At 37.4% G+C, this 11,845-nt stretch overlaps 2 protein-coding genes across 2 annotated transcripts; both read right to left on the bottom strand.

The window, feature by feature from the left end:
* Positions 1–426: 426 nt before the first annotated feature.
* On the bottom strand, positions 427–3,831 carry tmem35a (transmembrane protein 35A). Its single transcript, XM_088430578.1, has 2 exons — positions 3,574–3,831; positions 427–2,247 (listed from the first exon to the last, which is right to left on the bottom strand). The coding sequence occupies exons 1-2, from the start codon at positions 3,691–3,693 to the stop codon at positions 1,864–1,866; spliced, it is 504 nt and encodes a 167-aa protein (XP_088286704.1). The 5' UTR covers positions 3,694–3,831; the 3' UTR covers positions 427–1,863.
* Positions 3,832–4,359: 528 nt separating this feature from the next.
* Positions 4,360–10,553, bottom strand: arl13a (ARF like GTPase 13A). Its single transcript, XM_088431601.1, has 10 exons — positions 10,418–10,553; positions 8,721–8,837; positions 7,801–7,871; positions 6,918–7,170; positions 6,354–6,459; positions 6,060–6,259; positions 5,695–5,803; positions 5,352–5,613; positions 4,656–4,772; positions 4,360–4,578 (listed from the first exon to the last, which is right to left on the bottom strand). The coding sequence occupies exons 1-10, from the start codon at positions 10,435–10,437 to the stop codon at positions 4,523–4,525; spliced, it is 1,311 nt and encodes a 436-aa protein (XP_088287727.1). The 5' UTR covers positions 10,438–10,553; the 3' UTR covers positions 4,360–4,522.
* Between the last annotated feature and the right edge of the window lie 1,292 nt (positions 10,554–11,845).

Genomic DNA, 11,845 nt, shown 5'->3' with positions numbered 1-11,845 from the left:
AAACATGGGAGAAATGAAACGAGAAATGTCATTCTAAAATAGTTGTATTCTTGGACATGAAAAGAACATATAAGACGTGGTTTCAATGATCTTTTTTTCCAGAACGACCACATAGTGTCTTCAATATTAAAATGTAAATGTAGTAATTCTTGAGAAGGTATCATTCATAATGTTAAAGTGTGTTTCATTAATTTTAGGGGCCATTGGAAGTTTCAAATACATATCACGTACAATCACGTATTTATTAAAAAAGTCTGTACCCAGTTTTTATCATGCGCAATACCAGTTGCCTTTGCAACGACCAGACTGCAGAAGGGAGCAAAGCTCCGTCATGAATCTATTCCAATGAACTGTATTGTTTTTCACCTTTCAGCAAGGATAGTAAACAACAGGCATTAAAACAGAGAGAAAATGAAGAAAACAAAATATATTCCATCAGGGTCTTTATTTGAATATTTTAGATACATTAAAAAAAAATCCCAATGCAATACTCGTCTTACAAAGAACAAACAACATACAATGCACACAATTCCATTTGTAACAGACTATAAATAAAAAATAATGTTATAACAGGAGAAACAGGATATCCTGTGACATTTATACTTGGGAGCATGCACATTTCTGTAAATATGAAAAGGGAATGAATTATAAGACTGAGGTGTATGTTTAATTTTAAAGATATTCCTTGAATACTGCTTGGATATGTGATGATTTGATGTTTATTTAGGAAAATCCTTTCATGACCTGAAATGTCCACTGAAAGAAAACATGCACTCATTCAGTGATTTCCAACCACTGCTGCCATTCATACAACAGAATCATAGCTCTTAGTTGAAAAAAAGAGGTGCAGATTTCACATTGAAAAAGCACATTTGTAAGTAAATAAGTATTAACAAGCTACATTGAGGTTAACAAATTGTTGTCCAGCTATATTGTGGATAAAACATTGTTATGACATTTTTATGCTTGCAATCACAGTTGGGGTCACTCCTTGTGAGTGTTCTCATGTTTACATTTGTGTTTTGTCGTTCTGTCCTTCTCTATAGTACTGATGAAATTACAGCAGCAACTGTGGCTCGCCTTGCCCACATGCCAAGAGCATTACAGTACGTATCTCATCATGGCTGTCTATGTTTATTTCGGTATTATATGTTTAAAAGTACAAACTAGTAGGTTTTTGAACTTTAGACTTAGAAGAGGGTCCTACTTAGCTTGTCTTTGTCAAAGTTGTAAGAAAAAAAAATGACACAGTTCATAGAATAAATGGAAAGTGGCATGTAAAATAGCCAAGATGTTTGATTCAAGCCATGCTGTGAGTCAGCATTGTCCACTGCATATTTTGTAATTTTATTAGCAATGTGACAAGTGCCCCCCATGTATCTGGAATGTTTAAAAAAAATCATAATATAAGCACTTCAAATACCTCTGAAGATCCATCATAATGCTTTAAAATGGTCAAATATGTGGTGAAAGCTCCATTGAGAACGTCCAGTAAATTTGTTTGTCTTTTTACTCAGATAGCAGTGCATCTAATGCAAGAAATCAACCATGTGATGGCTAATAACTGAAAAAAAACTTGAAAGTCGGGGTGCTCTTTAGTCAAGGTACCACTGTTTACAGTAAAATCGGCTAAAAACTGGATCTCAATAAATAAATCCAAAATGTAGCAGGCAAACACTAGACTGCATGTTAATTTTGAACCTGGAAGAAGACAATGAAATTAGCTCATGTCCAAAGGGATGGTTGTCCACAGTCATGTCGAGAAGATGAGTAACCACCAGTTCCATGTATGTGCATTAAAAGTATAAATGACACCCGTCGCAATAGCTGCGGCGGGGGACGGGGTGCAAAAAAAAAAAAATTTTAAGACTGCTTGACCTTGTTCTTTTCTTGGTCGTTGATGTGCTGCTGATGTTGAGGTTGCAGATCCTCCCTGCTCTCTTCCCTCTCCAGTCGCTCATCGCTTTGCCGGGCAATGAGGAGCCGGCAGGTGAGCAGGATGCCGAAGACTAGGGCATGGGCGTAGCGCTTGAGGGGATCCCCGACGAGCTGATGGAAGAACAGCACGGCCAGCATGACCAACAGCAGAATGAAGTTGGCGACGTCCTTAGGCCGGCCCGGCACCAGGGTCAGGACCACACCGCAGGCTACCTCCAGGGAGCCGATGATCTTCCGGAGCAGCACGGAGGAAACGCCGATCTTTTTTAAGCCTGGCAAAGCCTTGGCGTAGCTCTTGTATGCCCGTTTCTACAGGAAACCACATAGGACAAATATAAATTGTTATACACAAATATAGCGATACTTCCACTTAATTTGCATTGATTCCCGTTCTTCACTTTTTCTACAGCGAACGTTACAATACACAAAATTTCTTAAGTTTAAAGTCAAAGATGCGTATATCAGCACTGGGACGTAAAAGCCAAAGTGACCAGTTGCCATGCTTGTGCTAAAAACTTTGCTGATCGCTTCAGTGACTGAAAATGGAACATTCACGTTAGCATTAGCATCTAGCTTCATCACGATCGGGGCAGGTAAAATCGTTCGTTTTATTCGTTCAAGTCTCTGGAGTTCACTGCACACAATGCAAAGCAGACATATAACCATACATTTTGATTGGGAAATTTTCCTATGGATACTTGTCTTTTTAATTGTTTATCCATTATGTGATATATACAAAATGGATATTTTTTGAACATATGAAAAAAGATCATAGAAAATGTTCATTCATTTTATGCAACTTAGATACACTGTGTGAGACTTGACTATTTTTCATTACGGACAGCAGACGGTGTTGCATTTACCATTGTCCGTACAAGGCACCCTCCAGAGAAGTGCCCACCATGAAATATAATTTAATGATAACTAGGCCCCGAATTTAAAACATTACTATTGGTCGTTAAAAACATATCATTTGCAAGTTTTTGAAATTTATAATCATTTAATTTCTTCCTTTCTCATGATAATCTTACATTGGGACCAGGCCAGTGTGCAGAGCAAAAATCGACATATAATTAAGACTAATTGTTTTTAAGATATATAGCATGTACTGCAAGCTTGAGGATATATTTTCCTCCATGTGGCCCCAGAGCCAAAATGAGAATGACACCTCTGTTGTCAGTCATATAACTTGTGAGTTGGGACAACATAACGGGTTTCATGGCAACGGATCAGTGTTAATTTTGAGGTCAAATAATTGCATTTTGTTTAAATTGTTGATATTCTGCAGCCATTTTTTCACAGACAGCTAAACACAAAACCTGCACAAAGTTGGACAGTTGGACCGTGTCAACGCCAACCCAGCGGTGGAATTATTAAGAATATAATATGCTGCGGCTAATTGCTCAATTTCAATTGGTTAAAATCTGCGAGGCTACGGCCTACTTTGTGTGCTATTTGGTAGTAGCAATTCAGGACCTTATTACGGCGAAGATGTTAAAGAAAGCGGGTTCCATTTAGAGGCTACAAAGAGGTAACAGTGGCGTTTAAAAGAACGTTAAGCATTTATTTTGCGGTTAGTTTAATATTTAGGTCAGCATCCACAGAACAATGGCCTCCCCCGGCTTAGTCCCTCACCATCTCGTTGTACGCGTCTTTACTGAGCCTCGGCGTCAGCTTAATGGTCCCCATAAAAACGAAGAACAAGCCGAGGGCGAAGGAGAGCGCCACGATGGTTATGGTCCTCGGTGAGGGCATTTTTGCACGCCTGGAAGTCCTGTTGGGGTTTGCGTTAAAAAGGAATCAGTGGAGCGTGGACCGAATGCTGCTGACTGGGTGCCTTGCCAAATAATGATCACGCACCGACAACCTGCTCATCTTCCGCGGGAGCGTGAGCAGCCTCTTAAAGGGACAGTAGTCCATTTACGGTCATTCCCGGAAACCAGTTTTGCTGCGGCGTTGCGGTTAAAAACCCTCATAATACTAAAGGCGTAATTGTAAAGATGTCATAATTACGGTATCTGCGTGAAAAAACACATTTAGGCCGTGATTTTCAAGTGAAAAATCAGCAAGTAATGTTTGCCGAGCATGCCTTGTGCTGCTTGATGACGTCGTCGTCTCGCTCACGAGTCGTTCGTAGGCTTGAGATTTCGTATGTTGGGACAATGTGGCTTTGGGGACCTGTATGATTACCTATACGAATCCATCCATCCATCCATCCATCCATCCATCCATCCATCCATCCATCCATCCATCCATCCATCCATCCATCTCTTAATAGCAATACATACATACATACATACATAATAATGTGTTAATAAATTAGTTGATACATTGTAATATGTTCACTTTGATGCCGATGGGGAAGTGTTTTATCTTTTATTAGAAAATTGAACATTAAAAAAATACACATTTGTTCAAGCATAAGTACAATTTGGATTTATTTTTTAATTAAACAGTGCACTCCTACTACTTGTTGGGATGTCCCATTCGAAAGACTTAGAGACGTGGTGGGAAACAGTCAATTGAGCATCTGTCCATGATGATTGGAGGGCTGAAGGAACATCACAAAAGCACGTCTTTTTTCTCACTGTCCCTGAGCTTGACGCTCCTTAAGAGCCAGTATGGCTTTTCGGTAAAGATCTAAGAGGAGACAAGATGTTAATTACGAAACCCAACATGTTTAGTCTGAGTCAAGTGTGGGATTGGTTAAGTCTCACCAAATGTGGCAGCGAAGTCGACAGGTTGCGAGGAATCTCCACACGTTCCTTCAGTGTTGATTTTATTCCTCCTTTTAACTTTCACACCCTTCTTCTTTTTCTTCTTTTCCCTTTTGGCTGTACAGACAAATAATTACATTGTAGAGTCGTCTCTCAGCAAAGCTTTCATTGCAGACACCCACACACTAGACAAAAACCAGAGACCAAACTCACCAAATTCCCATTCTGAAAATCGTTTATTTATTGATTGATTTTGTTTTAACTTTTTTTTTTTATCTGTGGATTAACCTATCCTCATTTATTTACTGCGCTCACTTTTTCATTGTGGGCATTTCATGTAATGTTCTTAAATGCCACATGGTGGCGTTAAATCCCCGTTGATTAGAAAAGGCACAGTGGCGTGGAAGAGATAAGTGTGGAAAATAAATGATACATCTCTAACGCAGTGGTTCTCAACTTTTTACAGTGATGTACCCCTGTGAAATATGTTTTCAGCCAAGTACCCCTTAACCAGTTCAAAGCATTTTGGGGTTAAAAGAAAAGACTTAAAACATGCCATCAGTGCCTGATTTATTAAATTTTAGAACATTTCAAACTTCATTTGCATTGGTCCACAAAAATATGCACATCTTAAAAATGTAATCTTCAAATTTAATTATCTTTTATGTTGATTAAAAGATGTTAACCTGCCATTACCTCTGAGGGGCTTTTTATCGTCATGTAGTGATTCAGGCGCATCGAGGATCTCTTCTTTCACTTTGCCTTTCTGTTTATGTCTTCCTTTACCAGGGGTGATGAGCACACTGCTGGTTTTCGTTCGATGTCCAGTGTTCTCATTCTCTTCCTTACTGGCTTCTTCTTCCTCCTGCTTATGTAATGCTTCTTCGTCTTTGTTGGCTTTGCTCATCCTTTTCTTCCTCCTTATTGATTTCTTCAGCTTCTTTTTCAGCGTGTTCTCCTGCCAATCACATTTCATCTTGTTCATTATTCATGTATGATTGGTTAATATTGAGGTTAATATGATCCAAATACTATTCACCTTCTGCATTATGTTCTGAATGGGCTGTAACTTTCCTTCCTCAGTGGTCAGTTTCTCCTTGTCCTTTAGCCTGTGAATTTGGTGGAGGTCTGATTTGCTGCTTCTCATTCTGGAATTACGTTTGAGGATGGACAATATAATAGTTATTCATATATACATTGTTAGTCGCATTCACAGTAATATGCAAATTTTGACTTTCAGTATATTTGTATGGTTCACACAGTTCACTGTTACGTCTGTGTGCTGACGTGACAAAATCAAACAACTGAATGAACAGCCTCAGAGACTGGTAGCTCCATACAGCAATTTCTGCCAATGGTTCACGTAGGAGCAGAAGTACAAGTGGTGATACACTTCAGACTTACCGTTGACTCCTGTATCTTCTTCTTGTCTTCTCTGTTTTGTTGTTCCTCTCTCTGGGTTCTAGAGGCCTCTTGCTGTCCTGGGCCACACGGGTGCACAGCCTCGGGTAATCCAGACAGACAGCTCGCAGCAGCCAGCGAAGACCCCGTAATGACTTTCTCTCCGACCAGCGCCGGATGTCCATTAAGGCTGAACAAGGCTCCTTGTGAGAAGATGGGATCGTAGTTTATATAGTGTTAGTTTGATTTTAGAAATTGTGTGAAGTATTCCACGGCTCAAGTTACAGTGAGACTTACTATATGGCACACGGAGCGGCTCTGGTTGACGAGCTTCTCCAAGGACAGCATCTCAATCAGCTCACTTCCCAGCAAGGCGTTCATTTTATCTTGTTTGTTTGCCAAGCTATATAAATAAACACAGATGCACGCATTAAGCCTCAGTGTACATTCACTTGGCTATAAGTCACAAGAAAAATATTCATTTTAGTATGTGAACTTTTTACACCAACAAATATTGCAAAAATACGCATGTTAAAGCTGATTAAAAACTGCAAATTTTCCATAAATGTCAATGAGTGTGAAGCGCTAAAGATGGCCACAGAAAGAATGAGTTCCAATAAAGACAAAAATTGGGGTATATTGGACAATTGGGCTTGTTCTTACTTACCCTCTTCTGAGGTGCACACCACTCACACACATTTTGTACTATAAACTTTGCAATTTCATCCTGCGCTTAAGTATTCAAAAACTGACAAAATGAGTTCCTCACGGAGAATACGCTTGCAGGTGAAAGAGTATGCCTCTAGAGGGAAGTATTTACAAAGCTGTACTCTTTAATAAACGCTAAAGGGTTATACTTACACCAGGATGGGTTTTCCTGCCACTCTGGGCTGCTTGAGCAGGTCATTCAAGACCTCCTTGACCTCCTTGATCCTCTGTCGGTCGCTGGAGTCCACCACAAAGATAACGCCGTGTGCCTCCCCGTAATACTCCCTCCAAGCTGCCTGGGACTCTCCCGAACCCCCAACATCCAGCAGGGTGACGAGGTAATTCTCCACCCTCAGTTCAGTCCTCACGCAGCCTTGGGTGGGGCCTCCTTCTACGAGATGGGGAACTGGAGGTACACAGAAGAGCCACACGTGAGTTCAGCATTCCAAAAATGGGAAAATGTTACTGCAAATAAAAAAAAGCGGAAACAAAAGTGCATTTCTACATTACACTGAAAAATGTGGTTTCCAGATTAAATAAAGGGTTGATTCTCGAAATATAACGAAAAAGGAAGCAAGAAAAGATAACAGGAAGAATGGAAAAGGATAACAGGCTCAGAAAGAATGCAAACATTACACAAAGGTCATTGGAAACTAATCAATGATGGAAAACAGAAAACAGTAACAGTATAATGAGCAAGTGTTTGGAATGTTTGCCACAGAGTTCTAAATTCTGGGTTAGAATTCCAGCTGTGGGAGCAAGAAAGAAAGCAATGAGAAAGAAAGAAAGGGACAAAAAGGTCCAGTAGTTGTAATGTAAAACGTCCACACATCCCTGTTCAAATCCGTGAAATAAGTATATTTTAATAAATAAATAAATAAATAAATAAATAAATACATGCATAAAAAGGAGTTTAATAAAAAGCTGCGGTTGCACAAGTGTGCACACCCTTCTAACTTCTGTTAAATGGGATTGGGCACACACAATTAACAATATTTACTTAGTAGCAACAATTTACAAAGTCATTACTGGTTACCTCTTGACATGCCTCGGATGGAGGATGTCTTTCCTGCTTTGTCAAGACCCACCACGAGAATAGTCACTCGCCTATGAAAGAAAGAAAATACTGTGTCTAGCGTTGAAATCAAATGATTTAGAAAAGTAAAGGTGGCACTCAGTCTATGGAATGATTTATTAAACTGCACAATAGGACCAAAATATGATAATTCAAAACACTTGAATCTCAAAATATTTTCTTTATATATATATATATATATATATATATATATATATATATATATATATATATATATATATATATATATATATATATATATATATATATATATATATATATATATATATATATATATATATATATGTATATATATATATATATATATATATATATATATATATATATATATATATATATATATATATATATATATATATATATATATATACATATATACAGTATATATATATGTAATCTTTTGATAATTAATGGGAAATTAACTTATATTCTTCACTCTACTTCACAAAAACATGTCAGAATTACATAAATCAAATAAATGAAAAATTAAAATGTTTTTTGTCACACTGCATCAATTGAATAGCCTTTGTGCAGACTCTCTGGCGTATCTGTCTTGGCCATCTGGTTGTGATATAAGCTCCTCTCAGCTCATTAGTATGCACTAGTAGTTCTTCTCATGAGATTAAAAATATATACAACTAAGTACTTTCATATTGTCTTTGTACATGGGTTGTTACACCACGATCTGTCTGTTACTTAACATATTGCAGCACTGCAACTTAGACTCGCTTAAAATTCAAAGGACTACTGGAAACGAACCACTGGTCAAAATGATGCATTTGACATCAACAGCAAGTAGCGTCAATCAAAAGAACAAATTTTTATAGCATACAGTAGATATGCTTGAAAATCAAAATCACCTGATTGGCTCCTGGATTTTGGAAAACCAGGTACAGCAGTTGCTCATCAGGTTGAACATGTTTTCTTGAGGTGAGCAAGGTGTGCACAGTGGCCACCATTTTTTCTGCAAGCGATACCTAGCAACACAATGGAACATATACGGTAGTTATTGCTACTACTACAACTAGAAGTACTAGTACAAGTAGTAAATAATAAATATATGGAACTAATGAAATGCTCTTAGTGATCATTTGAACAGCACGATGGAAGCATGCATGAAGCAATTACAGCTCAAGAAAATATTAAAACTAATGTTTGTTCAGGTGCAAAACCCTTGATAAATATTGCCCTTGTAAATGTCATTTTTAAATGCCAAAACAGGATATACATGATGAAAGATGGGCAAATACCCGTAAAAGAAATGCATAAATAAAACCTAAAATCTCAGATTTATTGTGAGCAATATATTTGGATACCCTTAGTGGCTTTATACTTTTTTTGGATCAGATCTTCACTGCAAAATATGAACTTGAAAGATTTATATTTAGAACATCCTTGACAAGATTAAGTTTGTTCAGAGGATAATAAAGAAGATGAAGCATTAAATAAAACTTTTTTTTTTGTCTTACTGAGTTTTGGTATCATCTCTCTCGAGCATGTTTGCATGTTGACATTTTTCATGTTGAAACCAAAAAAGAGTTTGTTTTTTTTTCCTTTTGGAATAATCAACAAAAAATGATTGTTGAATTTGCCCTCTGCCACAGTGAACCTACAACAACTTCCTGCTGCACAGGCATGAGGCACCGCTCTATTTTAGGGCCATGTGGTCCCGGAGTGTGTACTACACAGCAGGTGTCTGAGGTCAGCAGACGATGAAGACGACAACCAAACACACACACTCACAAACTGGCAGGTCTCTCTTTCCAGCGCATCTGTTCTGTCTTTGTATAATCTGCTAAAGCCCGTTCAAATGGCCTGCTTTTCCTGTGTTGTTAACAAGTTGACCCACATTGGTTATCATGCATATAAGTAAATACGAATGGCTTCGGTGACACAGAAATAGAAATAATCGCAAATGTAGAGCCAGCAAGAGTGATAATTTTGCTAATGTATATTTTTGTTCATTTCTAGTTGTAATATTTACATCAGGTCGTGGTCTAATTTTTACTTCATAACAATGTATTTAGCTACATTTTGATACTCCTGTCACACTTAATATTAGCTATATTTACATAATACAATGAATCAATTACAAGGTAGTTTTAAAATCTAAATTCAGGTCTTTTCAGAATATTGCCTTTATTTTTGTAGACTTTTATTTCTGTAGTCTCTATGCACTGGTGATTCTGGTCTACGCATTTCCCCAATGGCTGCTACAAAATGTTTCATGGAATAGTGGTTTAAGTCCAAACATCCATAAAATTTATCATGGTTTGATAAAAGATATGTTTACTTTTCTGTACAATTAAAAACACCAGAAATGGAGTTAGCCCACTAAAGTTTCAAGTGGTCCTACTGTATGCGGAAAACTAATATTATCTTTCTGAAACCATACTAAGTATTAAACTAGGCAAAGCACATGTATTGCAATACGTGATAACATTACAGCGTGTGCTGTTATTGATAAATAAACACACAATAGTGGTTTCCAATCTAACACCAGTTGTTGATTGTCATACGCAGATATTAAAACAAAAAAGGTTAGAATAATACTCACAGAAATAGGTCTATATCCATGTAATTGTTTGCGTGCACCTATACACTAACATTTTAAAAGGTTAGAAATAATTTTGCACCTACTTGCTTTAGCATTTAATCAGGCTCACGCTAAGCCTCTGCTCACCCCATGTGGGAGGTGCAACCTGTGTTTTGGTCTTGCAGCCAATCACCTTAGTCATTTGCTCAGCCTATTGGATGAGATGGTGGCTCCTTCTGTAACAGGACCAAAAGTAACTTAGTTGGGATCTCCAATAGGTTAGTTTAGTTAGTCCACAGTGGGCTAAATAGGACTCATGGTGTGAAGTGCGATGTCTGAAATTGGCACTGATAGGTATACAGTAAATTGGACCTCCCAAGTTAGGCGTATATGTGTCTTTGAGAATGAATGGTTGGTAATGTGCTGTATGTGTGCCCTGCAATTGGCTGGCAACCAAGTCAGGGTGTACCCTGACTACTGCAAGAAGACAGCTGGAACAGGCACCAGCAAAAATTGAAAACATAAAAATTGAGAAATATCTATACAGCCATCCATTTTCTGCAATCATTTATCCTCAATATGGTTGCTGGCTAATTAATTGCTTATTTTCTAGTAGATATTGATACTTTAAAACTTTCTAGAAAGATATAAAACAGACAGTGGTAATTGATGGTTTCTTTTTTACTTAGAATACTTAGATAATTTCCTATTTAGAAATGAAAAAAAAAATAACAGCCAAAGCTTAGTTATTTGGTATACAGTGTGAACAGGTTTAAAAAGGTTTAAAAAAAAAAACATGCCAGTGTAATTTATAATAATAATATGAGCACTGAGAAGCATTTAAAATGAACCATGCTGCACAAATCAGTGCTAGGAATTTATGGCCATTCAATAACTGAAACCTCAAGTGAATACATAGATTAATAATATCTTTTGTTCAGTTTATGTAATCTATTCAGATTTATAAGGATGTTTATCAATATCTCCACTCCTTGCTGACAAGATATTGCAAAGGCAGTTATATCTTATTCCTTTACGTCATGGTTTGATGAGAACTGAAGAATCATCTTATCTCATTTAACACATTACCACCAGCAGCATTACTCATCTCAAAGAGAGGATCAACCAGTTACATAACATTGTGAACAGAACGCTTCACTGTAAGCCTACAGGATAAAGAAAACTGTCACTAGATGGCGTCAATCATAGACCATTTTTTCATACTGCGAGCTAAACCAAAGAGAGATGATCTGTTTTCCACCATCTTTCTTCCACAATTACAGATTGTGCACTGAAATTTACTGGAAGATACGGTATACTTAAAACCAATTTCATACCACAACATCCACACCAAACCTCCCAAAGTATACAGTGTATAAATAGATAGATAGAAAAGTATACAATGTAAAAATAGATAGATAGATAGATAGATAGATAGATAGATAGATA

Source organism: Hippichthys cyanospilos, chromosome 13 (genome assembly GCF_059441005.1).
Source record: "Hippichthys cyanospilos isolate Australia breed blue-spotted pipefish chromosome 13, RoL_Hcya_1.0, whole genome shotgun sequence".
NCBI classification, from domain to species: domain Eukaryota; kingdom Metazoa; phylum Chordata; class Actinopteri; order Syngnathiformes; family Syngnathidae; genus Hippichthys; species Hippichthys cyanospilos.
Note: the sequence above shows the minus strand (reverse complement) of the source record. Positions and strands in the feature narration are given on the sequence as shown.

What these genes read in the sequence shown, in the direction of transcription:
- arl13a (XM_088431601.1), bottom strand. Translation starts at nt 10,437, where the DNA reads ATGGATATAGACCTATTTCT. An exon ending in TTCAGAACATAATGCAGAAG is followed by an intron (nt 5,614 to 5,694) that starts GTGAATAGTATT and finishes TGTGATTGGCAG; the next exon opens with GAGAACACGCTGAAAAAGAA. An exon ending in CGACTTCGCTGCCACATTTG is followed by an intron (nt 4,579 to 4,655) that starts GTGAGACTTAAC and finishes GTCTCCTCTTAG; the next exon opens with ATCTTTACCGAAAAGCCATA.
- tmem35a (XM_088430578.1), bottom strand. Translation starts at nt 3,693, where the DNA reads ATGCCCTCACCGAGGACCATAACCATCGTGGCGCTCTCCTTCGCCCTC. An exon ending in AAGACGCGTACAACGAGATG is followed by an intron (nt 2,248 to 3,573) that starts GTGAGGGACTAA and finishes GGTTTCCTGTAG; the next exon opens with AAACGGGCATACAAGAGCTA.